Raw genomic sequence first — 16,046 nt, 5'->3', positions numbered from 1 at the left:
ATATCTTTTATTAGACCAACTAAATAGTTGGCAAAAATGTTTTTGCAAGCTTTGGGGCACAAACACCCTTCTTTAGGAATAGGGTGAGTCTGCTGGTGAATTGTGCTCTCTCTTGGGTGCAGTAGAAGCCAATATGCAAAATGCGTGTCTGTGAAAATGTTAGGCTTCTTGAAGTCTAACACACAAGTTTTGGCCCACCTTGGGGGAGGCATTTGAGCAAAGAATCTCACTTTATGGGCTTGTGCGCAGTTTGCTGGGTATACAGAGGGCTGATTTCCTTTTCACATTTAGGGTCCTGCCACACATTCAAATGAAAGCTGGAGACAAACCAGCTAGAAAGTTGTTACACATTTTCAAGCACTAACATTGCAACTGGTTGGCTCTTTTTATAGCTGGAGAGTCATTTTTGTGGTGTGATAATGATCTGCATGTGTGGCTGGCGTGAATGTATCGCGCGACTCGCTAGTTAAGTGCGTGATATATGTAATGTGCAGCAGGGATTAATGGCTGCGCCTTGTAGCTTATCGAACTGATAAGACCGGTCAAAGGAAGTGCTACCAGTCAAAAAAAAAAAAATTCATACCCATCCCCTACCCCCAAAGGCCAGCGTTGTGCCGTTTGCCTGCTCTTAGAAGGTGACATGTGAGCAAGGCTCTTGCTGCTTGAAAGGTTTGGTGGACCTCTGAGTCGGCACACCTCCAGGGACAGCACTGCCCCTCACCTGGGGCACAGCCCAAGGGTGCAGCCCCTGGGCTCAGCTGTAAAGCAGGACAAAGATTGATCTGATTTTAATAGGAACAGTGACGTGCGTGAGCAGTCCAGCTGGGGGTATCAGCAAGCACAGATTTGTGGGCAGGGAGTAAATAGCAATATTGAAAAACACATTCTCTTTGCCCATAAACTTTTCAATTTCAGGAAGGCCAAATTTAATAAAATTATCTTCCAAGCGGAGTTTTTATCAGATGTGGCCCATAAAAGCTCCCGTTACAGGGTTTATAGCTGCCATTCACAGAAATCCTACTGTCATAAAGCACGGCGGTAGGGTTTACAGCCTCCCTACTGCTGCCAAGGAGCTTGGGCGCACATAGAACCTGGTGAGTAAACCTTGGTTTCAATACATCCTCTTCTGAATCGACAGCATGAAATTGTAGAAGTGGAAATGGCAGCCGGACAAAGAAGAGTTGCTTGGGCTGGAGGAAAAGGGTACTTGCAAGTTCATTATGGAAGCCAGAGCTGTCTTTGGCAGATCCCATGCAGTGTGAAATAGGGACTGTCCGAAAAGAGGTGTTAATTTTATACACCCTGTGGGGCCAGTCGTTAGCAGCTGTGTCAATTCCACGTGGTAGCCATAGATGAGCCAGGACTAATGGAAGTGAGAGGGCAATCCCCAGTCCTGTGTAGTGGGATCCCTACCCAACCCCTTTCTCCCCAAAAGTCACCACCTTCTCCAAGGAGGCTTGCAAAGCACAAAAGGCTGCTGGAAACAGCCATCAGCATTGTCAAGAAGCAGGACTGGAAAGAAGCATGTGGCTTTGCAAGGCTGTGGCATTAGGTTAGGGATGGGGAAGACACAAAGGGGGCTGAGCAGACTGCTGGGCAAGTGCGTGCCCTGTTAGCTGGTCTTGGTGAAGCTAATGGCAGGGGGACAAGTCCCAAGCAGGCAAGGTTCCTGTCTAAATTCGGGGCCAGTTTTGAGTCCAGCACTAAAGAGGGCAGCTCTGAGGAGCAGGAGTGTATCTTGAACCCTCCTAATAACTTCAGTGATGAGGCTGTGGGCACAACACATTGCTGGCATAAATGCGTACAAACCTTCATGATGATGCACCTTAAACTTGTACATTTTCTTGTCTTACCTCGGTGCACTATGCCCTAGCCGGCAGGAAAGAGGAGACACTGCTGGGTATTTACAGCATGGCCGTCTTATTCTGCACCTCTTCAACTCCTGTTTTATTTATTGCGACCTATTCATCGGTGTGGCTCCCTGCACAGCTGCAAGAGAGTTGCATATGCAGCTCTGTTAATTAGGCAGAAGCAGGTCAGCACTGATGCTTCACATTCTGCCCATATATTGTTTTCCACCTTTGCCACACACATCGAGATGCAATGATTAAGACCAAGTTTTGGCGCCGTTCTGTGTGTTGATTCATTCCAAGGGCAGAAACGCCCGTATTTGCAGAAGCAATGATTGAGCTTCATCTAGTATCGAGGTGCATTGAGTTGCATTACACTAGGACTAGCTATGGTTTCCAGGTCTATATTTAACAAGATGATTTACAGCAAACCTTACCTTCCCTTTTCCCTGCTCACCTTTTCAGCCAGGCTGGTATAAAAAAAAAAGGGGGGGCGGTTTAATGAACGGTTTATTATTCCTTGCCCATCACTGCTGTTTGTTGTTTAAAACGTGCTGGCCTTATCAGGTCCAAACCAACACCCCATTGTGTGAGGTGCAAGAACCAAACCCCAAAACACTGGCCATCTCGGGTCATGGCACAATGTGTGGAAGGAGAAAGGGACGGGCAACAGAAGGAGAAGAGAGGAGAGTGAGGGTGCAGTAAGCCAGTGCTGTGGTGTAAAAGGCCTTATGATTCATTGCTGGCTGGCCAGGTTCTGGAGGCATCATGAGAGACGGAAGTGAAGGCTCAGTAATGTTTACCAAAGTTTTAAAAATGAACCGTTTTCTATGGGATTTGCACAGACTCTATTCCTGTAGTAACAAAAACCCTCTGAGTTTTGGGAGTGGGGGTTTGGCCCCTGGGAGGTAGAGAAACACAGACCACGAGGGTAGGAAGGGACCTCAGGAGGTCACATCTAGTCCAGCCCCTGCTCACAGCAGGATGAGCCCCAACTACATCATCCCAGCCAAAGCTTTGTCTAGCCAGGTCTTAAACACCTCCAAGGATGGAGGTAGTAAGGTACAATGCTTCCTCTCTAATCAACTCCTCTTTTCCTCCTTCCCAAAATGCCCTGCCTACTTGGTGTTGGTCTTAATTAGGTGTCAAGCTTCTTGAGCAAGGACCAGCCAACAGAGAAACGAGTACGAGTTACCACCCGCCACGTGCAGCAGATGCACATGTCGTGTGCTCTCTGGATGGACGGGAGATGGTAACATCCTGCCAGTTGCTCAAGGAGCTGGGATCGTCTGCCTAGTCTTGATGGGGATCTCCAAAATGAAGCTGGAGTCTAGCCAATGCTCTGGAAATGGCCAGGTCACTAACCTGGCAATCTTTTGACGTGATAATGTCCGTCTACATCTCCAATTATAACGCAGAGAGAGTTAGTGTAGACATATATAATCTATTGTGCAGATGCAAAGACAGCAAGATAATGAAACTCCCAGCCTGGCTGCAGTTGTGCTGTGAATTGGAGCGGTCAGCAGGACCTTGACAGACACTGCGTGCTAATTGGGGCCAAGGCACTTTTAAGGGGTTAGCATACGCCGCAGTTCTCTAATTCCCATCTCCCTAATCCTCTTTACTGGGGCTTTCATTCTTCCTCTAATGTACTTTTCCTGTTGCTGCTTGTTGTTCTTCAGTGCTCAAGTACGGTCTCGGCTTTATTTGACATATGTTCAGCCTTACATTCTTCCTTAGTCACCAACCTTTGTTGTTGGTATGATCATTACCGCACTCCAGACGGTCGCATTTCACCCCGCGTCAATTGATGAAGTTTTGCAAAACCAGTTCCACTTTTTGCCTTTCTGCATTCAAAACTGATCCAAAAAGAAATTAGCTTGACTGCATCCACTCCCCACACATTTTCCTCTACTCCCCCTTTGAGGATCGAGATAAAATAAGCCTAAAATCTGAACGACAGTCATTTTTGTCCGTGTCTAGACTGACTGACTGAATTTATTCTGGAGTTTGGTTTGCTTTCTTTTTGCTTGGGTATTGATTAATTGCATCTCCATATCTGCCGCAGATAACGATTGAAGAAAAATAAATAGTGTGCATCGTTATTCAAAGTTATGCATTGCCGTATGCAAATCAGCAAAGGGCAAGGCGATTACTTGTTTCGCATGTTTTATAAAACGTAGCCACATGAACCATGTCTCTGCCTTTTCATCGCTCCATCGGCATCCCTACCTTAGCTTCTTACAACATTATGCAATGATTTTACCTGCATTTAAGAGCCTCAGATAACTCTGGTTCCAGTCTTTCTTTGTGCATGCCTTGTTTGCTAGGTCCTAAATTGGCTAGTACTAATTGGTAGCACTGAGAGCAGGGGAGTCTTCTAATTGTGCCTCCTCATCAGAGATGCTTCCTTATTTTCAGACTCACCAGCTTGCGTTGGTATCAAAAGACAGGTGGAAAAGAAACTACAGGGTGCTGCTCTTGACTGTTTTCAATGAGTGATGATGATGATGATGTGCGTTAAGTGTTCCCCAGTTAGCAAGCTGTGGCTTTAAGTGTGGAAGCTACTTGCACAGATGCATTTGATTGTGTTGGAAGTAAAACTAAGCTATTGTTTATTCCTGACAGCTTTTTGCCATCTTTGCATTCGCAACATGCGGTGGGTATTCTGGAGGACTGCGCCTCAGTGTGGACTGTGCAAACAAGACAGAGAGTGACCTCAACATTGACATAGCCTTTGCCTATCCTTTCAGGTAACTCCTTTTGATTCTTTGTTCTTTTTTGGGGGATGCAATTTAGGGGATGGTCTGATTCAAAGCAGCGGAAAGACTGCCATGGATTAAAAGGGGCCTTGGTTAAGGCCCCTGTTTGGGACAATAATGGTGCATCTTGAAAAGCACTTCGGTAACTCAGGTCTGACGTCTACCACAAAGGTTTGGCTGGCTGTGTCAGGTCGGGCTGCGCCACTGCAGCAGAGCTAGCAAAGCTGCCAGTTTGAGCATAGCCCTACTGATAGAAGAGGGCTTCTGAGGGCCATTCAGGAAGATAATGAAACTGCATCAGCAAAAAACCCACCCCTCTCCTTCCAATATAAACCCTGTCTGGACTGGGAGGCTCTGCTGACAGCAATAGCATCAATAGTTCCACAATATAGATGAGCCCTTTGAAGACAACCTGGTGTGTTCAAGAGAGACCTATGAGCATAAGTCTTGTTGCTGATAGATGGGACACAGACTCAAAAGAGCCATATATTCAAAGACAGGCAGGTTAAGGTACAGAGACCTGACCTGTCTGGTGAGATTTCCAAAGGCACCTGAAATTGCCAGACAAGGTTGTCTGGGTGAATGTGGTATCTCTTATTGAACCAAATAAATAGTTGGAAAAAATGTTCTTTGCAAGCTTTCAGGCACCCAAAAAAGGGTGTTCATGTCCAAAAACTTGCAAAGAATTTTTCCAGCTATTTAGTTGGTCTAACAAGAGAGATCACATTAACACAGATAACCGTGTCTGCCTGTGTCTTTAGACCAATACGGCTACAACTAACACCCCTAAGATTGACAAGCATCTGACTCCCATTATCATAGCAATAGATCTGTAATCAGGCAAGGAGATTGCAAGGTAATGCAGCCATGTAAAAGCGGCATTTTGAGCTGAGGTAGGAAAATATGACTATCAGGTAGCAAGGAGACCTCATCTGTGCACACTCAGGATCATTGTATTCAAAGTAAGAAAAGCCCCCGGCACAATCAGGGCAATGGAAGACCCTTATGCAAGAAGATTAGGAGACTTGTGCTGCTTTAATCTAGCATAGCAAAGGACAGGAGGGGACAGGATTGCTCTCTATAACACAGCAATGGAGTAAGCACCAGGGAAGGAAAAATGATTTAAGCTACTGGAGAGTGTTGGCACAAGAATAAAATGGGCTCTGAATCAATCAGGCTGAAAGGATGGAAATTAGAAAAGACTTTCTAACACCGAAAGGACTGAGGTTCTGCAGCATCCTTCCAGTAGAGGAAAAGAGAGACCTGGATCTGTTTTCAACATGCATTTTATGCCATGGTGGCCTGTGGTTGCTAGGTGCCAGGCTCAATAAGTCAAGAGGCCCTTTGCAATATTAGTATTAGTGAAGCAGTGCTGAAAATCCCATTCGGCTGATTTGCATTGTCAGGCACCTTTATATGTGTCTGACCCATCACTTTTTAAATTGGGGCTTAGGCTCCTAAGTTGCCTGGGCTCTCTTAAAAAACAGAACAGAAGAAGTGGGGTGGGGTGGAAAAACCATTGAAGCTGAAATTTCCCTTGCTAATAATGATTCCGCTTCTATAAAACCTAAAGGGCGGAGAATGTCCCTATCATTATTTTTACAATATAAATTGACTCTTCTGTATTGCATTGCTATACGAGTGCATGATAAAAGAACAAAGAATGTGTATTGCAATCTCAAACCAAATATACCAGGACCCCTGATACAGCTGCAAATTATATACTGTTTTGCTTATGACTTCATTATGCACAGAGTACTACTAATGATGTTCACCATGACAGCCCTACTTGGCATATAGCATTTTTGAAACAATGGGAACTGCTGTCAGTCCTTGATTGCAGATATTTTCAGTTTGCATATATTATTCCACAGTCATATTTCAGTTTATTACAAATGTTTATTGTTTTATTAGTGTTCTGCACCCCTTTCTTCTCTTTTTAGCATTCATGAGCTTGGTTCTAAAAATTGAGTAATATGTAGTTGTAACATGATTCACTTCCAAATAGGTCATTCCACCAACATTCATTACAGACGCCCTATATTAAATAACTTTTCATTTACATGGTTATAAAATATTATTCTATGGAAAAAGTTAATAAAACTGAGCTAAGTAGTCAGAATGGGTCCATTGTCTCTATAAAAAGGACGTATAGCATGGCTTGTGGAAGAAAATGGCCAGATCTACTCTGCATTCAATGTTGAAAAGAGCAATTTATTTGCAGATACCTTCTGCATATTTGTATCTTTCTAACTAATTTGAGGTGCAACTCGAAAATAGGATCCCCACAGCAGTGCAGAGTTAATCCAGTGGAATTATGGAAATGACAGATTTCCATGTAGAATTCCCCGTTAGAAAGAAAATGTCATTTGACAAATTAGCATTTGGGGGCTCTTGAAGATAATCACTGTGTGGTACACATCAGGTGCCAGAAAAATATATACACACAATTTTATTCACCAAGCTTTGGACATCTGGCCCTTAGTTTCCATTGCAAATCAGTTGGTTTTAATTACGTTTTCCTTAAAGGGTCCTTCCTTTGACTGCTGTTCACACAGTCCGTTTTTCTTCTTTTCGTCTCCTTCACCGTCATCTTAAATGACGGTTTGCTGCATTTTTTACAGCTTGACAAGATGGTGGATGCAACTCTTGTATTGGCAGCCAGTCTGCTTCCCAAGATCTCTCTTGTTTTTCACGACTCCTCCTGCCTGCTTCTGCAATTAGATCCACACAAGCAAACCTTTGTGTTTCTGCCAAGCTCTACTGGCTTTCAGAGGACTCAGCATGGACCTGAGCATCTGCCCACACAGCACTGAGTCCATAATACCGAACCTCACCGTGCCATACCCCCTCTAGAATATGTCAGCTTGGGAAGTAGGGTGAATTTCCCATTGATTATTTCCCTCCTGCCTCCACAGTTGAATAAGTTTGTATTCACCCAGCAGGGATATTCCCCCCCTTCCCCAAGTTGCCTTCTGAGTTCTGATTATTGGCTGACAACTGGAGGAGGTGTGGGTGGGAGTTAGAAATAAGATGCTGCAAAGACTCAAACTATGCTTGTAGCTGTCATGGCTGTCAACAGTCATATTGAAGCACTTGAATAAGGGAGTGCTGGATTTCAAAAATCCATGCCTTGCTACAGGACTTGAAATGATAGAAAACATGCAGGGGCGTGAGCCACTGCTTTCCTCTCCATTGTCAGGGGCACCATAGGATCTCCGTTCTTCGTTCTCGCAAGTCACAGCTGCAGGGCCCAGACAATTCGGCTTTTATGGATAAATGTGAACAGCTTCCGACAAACAAACAATGCTGCACTGAACACAGGGATGAAGGCAGGCAAATGAGATTTGAATTGAGGTGCATCCTCTGGCCTGCCTTTCAGTTGGAAAGAGGGAATTTCAAGGTGATTGATTTAAAAGTCTTTTTATGCAGCAGATTTGGGACCCTGGGGCCCACACCACACTGGAAACTAAATGTCTCACTTGGCCTTGTTTCTTTGTGCCTTGAAACATTCCCAACAGATAGCCACAAAGGCATTAGCATGCCATATGAACACAACTACTGAGCACCCAGGCTTACTGAGAGAGAGTGTAAACTATGTGGGCATATCCCTTGAACAGGAGCATTGCCAACCCAAATTCAGACTCGTGGTCCAGCTAGCCCACGGCCTCTCCTGGCCCGTGCCAGGTGCGGAAAAGGAGCAGCAAACTTTGCTCCTATGTCATTACAGCAGTGCTTCCTGCACGTCTTTTGTTTGACTTGTGCCCTGAGTCACACGTGTGGACATCCTTTCAGCCAAACATGACGTATGGTATCAAGAGAAAATTTATGGGTATGTAAGCAGAAGGTGGACTTTGAAAGACTGAGCAAACAATAAAGAAGATGTGACTATATATAATATTAACACAATAACATTATAGACTCATAGAAGATGAGGGTTGAAGGGACCTTGGGGGGTCACATCTAGTCCAACCCCCTGTTCCAAGTAGGACCAGCCCCAACTGCATCATCCCAGCCACAGCCTTGTCTGCCCAGGCCTTAAAAGCCTCCAAGGATGGAAAGTCCACTACCTCCCTGGGTAACCTCTTCCGGTGCTTTGCTGCCATCCCCATGAAAAAGTTTTTTCCTAATATCTAACCTCAATTTCCCACGCTGCAGCTTGAGCCCATTGCTCCTTGTCCTGTCATCTGCCCCCACTGAGAACAGTCCAGCTCCATCCTCTTTGCAATCCTCCTGCAGGGAGATGAAGGCTGCTATTCAACCCCCTCCTCAAGCCCCTAAATCCCTCAGCCTCTCCTCACAAGTCCTGTCCCCCAGCCCCTGAACCATTTTCATCACCCTCCACTGGACTCTTTCCAACTTGGCCACATCCTTTCTGTAGTGGGGGGCCAAAAGTGGACACAGGACTCCGGATGTGGCCTCATCAGTGCCAAATAAAGGGGAAGACTCACTTCCCTCCATCTGCTGGCAATGCTCCTCCCAATGCAGCCCCGGATGTCATTAGCCTTCTTTGTAATCATGGTCCCTGTAACTCCAGAACAGATTTCCACCCTGCACTTAATCAATGTACTTGAAACAAAAAAGAGCACACTCCTGTCTCTTCCTCCTCTCTGTTGGAGATGACACTCTTTTGAAAGTACATCTATTTTTTTAATTATAGCCAAAGATCCTTTTGCCTCTCACACTGAAGAGGCTGTAGAGACCTTGACATCTTCTGTGCATTCAGGCTAATTTTTGTCAGCAGAAAAATGCTCCAGACATAAAAATGGCAAAGTGCTGCTCCATGCAGAGAAGCAGCCTCGGAGACGTGGAGGAAGAACGTGCATCCTGAAAGGGACTTTCTTCTCCCTTTGTTACTGATTCATGATCCTCGTTAACAATAAATGAGCGTTATTTCTCCCATCAGGGAGGAGCATGACCTTTCAAACATGGTCACGCAGCCCTTGTCATGCAGTATGTCTGAGGTGCCTGCTCTGCATCCGGGACTGGAGAAAGGCAAGGATGATTCAGTGTCTGAACAATTTATGCCACACGACCGTGGTTTTGATTTAAAGCCATTTTTACTGCTGTATAAATCCATTGGCTCTAATGCAGGGAATTCCTGATAAACATCTCCCTAATGGAGCCAGAATCTAACCCTAACGTTTGCCATTGAGTCAAATTTTTCTTTGAAATGAAGACCAGCAATTCGTTTAAGCCTGGTGCCTCAGTCACCCACCAGCCGAAACTTGATGCTCAGAGAGCCATGTCTTCTGAAGCAATCTGTACAGCGAGCTGCAAAGAAACAATGTATTAAAGTCACTCAACCAGGGCAATATCATCCCACATAACAAATTTCTAGTGCTTTGTCCGGTCTATAAGGAAGTGTCCCTAATAATGTATTTGCTCCTGCATCTCATGAAGATTACCCTACGTCTTCCTGTTCACAGAGTTTTCCTGGCATTCACCCTACAGTTCCTCTTTAATTTCTTCTCGCTAATCTTAGCTGGGTCCCCAGTGATTCCTATTTCTCCTCTGGCTGCAATCCCCAGACCAATGCAAGTCATTGTATTTTAGCAGTATGGAGCATACTTATAGGCATGCTTTTAAATGCAGGGGTAAACTAGATGACCTCCTGAGGTCCCTTCTGACCTAATTTTCTATGAGTCTATAAGCCGCAGCACATAAGAAGTTGCTTATTGATTTCTGGATCACTCAAGTACGTATTTCAAAATAATACTAATTTTTTGGAGTTCAATCCTCAATCTAGAAAATGGAACAAAGAAACTTCATTAACTCAGCATCTACTTTGCAAATAAATGATTTCCCGATGTCCACATCCGTGCATGTTGAGATATTGTAAAAATTCATTTCTGAAAAACCATTTGCAGACAGGGCCAAATTACACAAGGTACAACAGCACCGTGTATGTAATTATACCTTGCACGAAGCACCCTATTTGTCACGTGCTCTGCCCCGTATTTCAGTGTCCCCAACAAGACCTCCACCCAAGCCCTGCTGGTGTTTAAAAGCACCTTCTCACAATTATTTCTGCTCATCCAAATGAGCTGATTATCATTTCAGTTTTGATTTGTCCTACTGTCCAAGTGCCCAGAAGCACTACGTACTTCTCTACACCAAAGGACCCGGCAGTTTCTCATGTTAATCCTGTGTTTGTGATTTTCTTCAGATTACATTTTGTAATGCCTTTTGGTTTTTGGCTGTGTTGCCCTGAAAACTGGGAGTTATATGGCAAGCCCTGATATGCAGCTACTTACTACCAGTGTACTTGAGTTTCAGGCACACTTTATGTGTGTACAAAGAAAGCCCCGTCAAAGAAAGTCTTGTTGTCCGCCTCATCAAAAGATTTCTGAATTACCACCGTTGAGTTGAATACTGTTAACCTCATAACTGTCCAGCCTGCGAAAATCAAGCCAATTTAGTCCCCTTGCTGCCGGGTGTGTGAGCACCATATATACTCCTCCTGAATGATGCCAGCAACATGAATGAGTTACTATACAGTCCTAAAGGACTTGTGTTCAATAATACATCAGTGCAGCGGGGGATCTTGAGCTACATTATCTAATTATATAAACTAAACTTCCAGGATGGACACTAAGAAATAGGTCCCAGCTTTTGTTACCTTCTTCTACAATACAGTTTCATACTCTGCTCTCAGCAGTGCCTTTTATGCCTGGTTTTAGCCTTTTGTGCTTAGATTTTCCAACCGCGGCCTTTCATTTCTGCTTCTTTTTTTTCCTTCAAATAATGCTAATGGAAACTGGAAACAAAGTGAACGAAGAGCATAATGTCACACATCCCACTGTTCACAGTTCAGGAGGAGAGCAGCATAAAAATGGCTCGAAAGGTGACAACCATCTCTTTTTCCTATTTCATTGGACCGGACAATACAAAGCAGATTGGCTTCTTCAGATCATGGTTTTGAGCTCAAAAACGCATGCTTCTCTATATTTAACTCTGACTTGTATTTTTGATTATTTAAAGGCCTGGCCAAAAAACAACAGTTCAGATCCTGCCAAAACTTCCATGGGTCAGAATTTGGTTTTGTTCTGCTGGGAAATGAAATGGTCCCGAGAGAGCCTCCCAGTGAAATTGCCATGGAAGCCAATACGTTTCTTTTCAACTTTGACAGAATTTGCATTTTTAATGGAAAACGACTTTCTCCATGCCCTAAGCATGTCTAGTTATGGAGGGGATGGGGGAAGAGAGACCTTCATTTTAAAATACTTGCCCTTTTTTTGGTCTCTTGTTCCGTGGGTGGTTACAGCCTTTTCAAACACCAACAAAAGTTTTGGACCCAATTCTCAGCTGGTATAAATCAGTGTTCCTTGGGGTTGTGGAGCTGTGCTGATTTCCACATCTGAGGACTCAGCCCTTGGTCATTATCTCCCTTTTACCACTTAGCTACAGTAAGTCAGTGAGGTCAGGAGATGACAGGATCTATTGGCATTCCCCGTGGATAACTAGGGGAGTGGGTAAAAATGGAAGGACCTTGAAGTCTGTAGAGCTTTGCTTGAGGGTATACGGTTTCCTATGTAATGACAGCTAGCAAGATGTTTGCCATAGGGATCGGTTGCTGCTTAACCCTCTGCTGCATGGTTTGTGGCACCCCTGAAGCAAGGGGTAGCGGCTATTTTTTAGAGCCAAGCGGAGACTAGCTGGCCAGTGGATTGCATGCAAGAAGGTAATTGCTTTGCACAAGGAACACAACTAACTCCCCCTGGGAAATGTCGTGATGATGGGCTGCCCTACCATACTGTCTAGCCATGAAAAGCAGAGGTCGAGCTGGAGGGGAGAATTGGGAACTGAAATGCTACCTGAAGACTGATAGCTTCTATTCTGGATTTGGTTTCAGTGCCATCCTCATTTGGGGAGCTCGGAGTTCAGGATGAGCGTTGAGTTGAATCGGTTTTAGAACATGCTTGAAGTTAAGCACGTGTTTGAATGCTTTACTGCCTTCAGAAAATGTATACTTCACAGCTCCCCATGGCTGGCCTGGAGCTATGTTGTTCATATTTATGGAAGAGGCACTGAAGTACAGCCTGCCCCATACCGAAAAAAAGGGCATTCTCGATCTACACGCTGAGCATGCTCAAGAGAGCTTATCTGGCTGTCAAGACACTGGGAAAAGAGGTGGTAGCAACATGCCAGAGGCAGTGTTTTGTTGCAGAGAGAACATGCTGATTCCTAAATCAGCACTAAACAATAGGAGCTTCTGGTTTGGCATGCACGGCGATTGCATTTTTGATGAACTGGGACAGTCGTTGCTCCACTTGGGCTTTTTCCACTTAATCAAAATAGTATTTTACAGTGCGTGCTGTGTTGGTGCCAGAAAGAGTCGTCGCAAAAGTTTTATCCAGAGTTTATTCTTTAAGTGCCAGGAATGTCTGCCTAGATGAATGTATTCAGCTCTTTTTTTCCTCCCTATTTGCATTTTTTATATATATGCATGAAGGGTCTCTCTGGTACCGTACAAGCGGTGGTGTTTTATCTGCACCTGTCATGAAACTTTCTTTTTTTAAAGCAAGACTTCTTACCATGATGCTCCGTGCAGATCATTTTGCGCATTTTTAATGCTCTCTAAGATACTTTTGAACATTTAAACCCCCTGACTTCAGTGCCATTACAGAGACAGCCAATGCAAAGCACATTGCTGCCTGCTTTTGACTGGTAGTTGGCATCATTCCTTCTAATATCCTGCAGTGAAAAAAGGTAGCAGGGAGCTGAATAAAGTCCCTTCCCTTTTCCATCTTCTTTTAGAGTTGCTGTTTGTAACACACGTGTGAGCACCCAGCGCACGCGACTATAAACCTGTTTGCAGCATGCACCCAAGGCTTTTCTGTGTGTTGTGCCTCTACCCATAGCTAATGCTAGACCTCATTTGCCAATTAAATGGAATATTATATTAATATTTTATCGGTAATCAACAGATTTTTGAGAGTGTCTTTCTGAACATAAAGGATGTGTAAGGTGTGCTGGAACTCCAAAGTCATTGGGGTGGCACTTAATGCCTTTCTCCAGCAGTTCCTCTCTACTGATTGTGGCCTCCTGTGGACAAAGCTAAAGGCCAACAAGTCCGCAGGCACAGTTAGTCCCTGTGGGGTATAACACTCACACTGCCAGCCTCTGTTCACATCCGCTGCTCTCCTACAAAGAAATACCAAGATTTCCTTCGAACGAAAATAACTTGCCTTCAGACTCCAGATGGAATCGCCCTGTACCCCTAGACAGGGGCCCAAAACTAATGGCTTTAAGTAGGAAGAAACCTGTTTGTTCTTTCAATGCTATTTAAAATGCAGAGCTTGCAGGGTGAGCGCTGCTGCAGCTTAAGTGATCTCCCGCTCGCATCGGCTGGTCTGGGTGCTGAGAGGTCTGTTTTCGGAGTGGATAAACTATGAGCCAAACATGAAGAAGATGCAAGTGAAGGTTTTGATGTGTTTTGTGTGGCAGCGTGGCTCGAGCCGAATGCCAGGCAGCGGGGCTGGGTTTCACTTGGAGTTTTTGGCCAGTTTCAACTTGAAACTCAAGGGACTGAGGTCGGAGGTCCTTCCTCCACAGCCTCTGCAAGAGCTCATGTTATGCATTTTTACTGAAAAAGCTGAACTGCTCTGCCCTGTTCAGACAGCTGCTGAATGAATAAAGAGTAAGGTCTTCCTAGCTGAGTTCATTGCTGCAAGAGAGGAAGGAAGAAAGCAGCTGAGGCTTTCCTTACTAGACATCAAATTGTCCTGCCCAGTCCTTGCAAGGAGCCTTCCCTTTTGCAGGCCCTGGACCTGAGCTAAGTCCTCCCCCATAGAGAGGGCAGCTGTGCACTGGTCTTCTGGCACAACAGTCACCTGTTGGATGCAACCAGGTGTATGCAGTGACATCTCTCTGTTGTGTGCATGTGTGTGGGATGGGGAGGTCCTCTGGTCATGTAAAACAGCCATCGCATCAATGCCTTCCTGCAGCTGACAGCCTGGCCCCCACTTGGGACTGTGCTAGCCCCTGGTGACAGTGATCACCTGGTGCCATTTCCAGCTGCAATCAAGCTCCTGTAACTCACAGCAGAGACACCTTGGCACTGCCCCCAGCTGTAGCAAGCGTTCGCTGTCCGCAGCTGAGAGTCTCACTGTCTTTTCACAAGGCAAACTCAAGTCCTGTTTGTCGTTCTTTCGTCTGTTGTGTTAAGAACAGGCTCTTTTGCTCTTTAGCCAACACAAATTACAGACCAAACAGCTTCCTGCTGGGTTTCAAGCAATAGTGTTTGCTGAAGAGGCACAAATCAGCAAGCCCAGTTCCCATGCATGCCGCCGCTCCAGCCCTTCCTGTTGGCATTGAGGTGGTACTAGCAGAGCTCACAAATTACTTGCAAAGATGCTGCTACCCTATTCCCATACTGAACCCTGGGCACGGATGCTTGTGTGGGCCATGTCTGTGATGGTAGGCAGCATTGCCCTTGCCTTGTATTTTGTGTCAAGCCGCGTTGCCGTGGGGTGAGATTCAGCTTTCTCCCTCCTGTTAGTGTATCTCCATGCTTCTGCAGACTGTCAGGAACAAGCTGCTGCTTTGCACAAGATTGGGGACAATTCTAGTTGTTTCACGCCCTGATGGCCCTTTGCTCAGGGGATCCTTCATCGAGGCACCTGTGGCCTTCCTCTTCTGCCACGTGGCAGTGTCCTTTTTTCTGACATGAGGTGGGTGTGATGTTTAAGCAGACCTGGAGCAGAAGTTCTTGTGGCCATACGTGTCCCAATGCTTGTCTGCAAACACTGGACTGGGAGGTCCCCTCTGGTCCTAGATCCTTTATATCTCAGTTCCCGTGACCACGACCCCATTGTGTTTATGCAGCTCATGCTCTGCAGAGCTCATCTCCCGCTTCAGTGTCAGAAAGGCAACAAGGGGTGGGGTGGCAAGGGCAAGCAGGAGGGGCAAGAGCAGTGTTTAGCAAAATAAGCAGCAGTCACGGCCAGCCCACTGCCTAGCTGCTGGCTTCATGCAGGGATTACCACGAGTCCCACAATGGCGCAGTCTGCATAGGCTGGAGCGACAGTGGCTGACAGCTTGTCCTATTAAAAAAAAAAAATGTTGCTGCTATGAAAATTATACTGGCCAAATGTTTGCACAACAGCCATGTGCAAGTGAGTGCGGGGAAGCTGACAAGCTGAGAAACTAAAATCCTAAGAGAGAGGAAAATATTTTCCAGTATTTTGACTGGAAGAAACCCAGAAGAGAATCTGCTTCACTACTGCTTTTCCAGTCCAATTGCTTCCAGCATGCTTCATTTCTGTCTATGGTCTCAGCTAATTAAGGAGGAATATACTTCCTCGTTAATTAGCAAGGGTGTAGAGGGGGGGCACTCTGAGGTGCTCTGGGTTAGAGTAAAAGGCAGTCCAGGGGAGAGAGACTTAACGGTGGAAGTCTACTATAGACCTCCCAACCAGGGAGAAGAGCT

At 45.3% G+C, this 16,046-nt stretch overlaps 1 protein-coding gene across 3 annotated transcripts in view; it reads left to right on the top strand.

The window, feature by feature from the left end:
* The window catches only part of SYNPR (synaptoporin), a 117,256-nt gene that overhangs the window by 79,417 nt on the left and 21,793 nt on the right, over positions 1-16,046 (top strand). For all 3 annotated transcript variants that reach the window (XM_019536708.1, XM_019536710.1, XM_019536709.1), the window contains one exon: positions 4,479-4,603. In XM_019536708.1, the coding sequence (XP_019392253.1) occupies positions 4,479-4,603 (125 nt within the window). The remainder of the gene's footprint in view (positions 1-4,478; positions 4,604-16,046) is intronic.

Source organism: Crocodylus porosus, unplaced genomic scaffold (genome assembly GCF_001723895.1).
Source record: "Crocodylus porosus isolate Cpor-Errol unplaced genomic scaffold, CroPor_comp1, whole genome shotgun sequence".
Taxonomy (NCBI): Eukaryota; Metazoa; Chordata; order Crocodylia; family Crocodylidae; genus Crocodylus; species Crocodylus porosus.
This window is presented reverse-complemented; position numbering and strand designations above follow the sequence as displayed.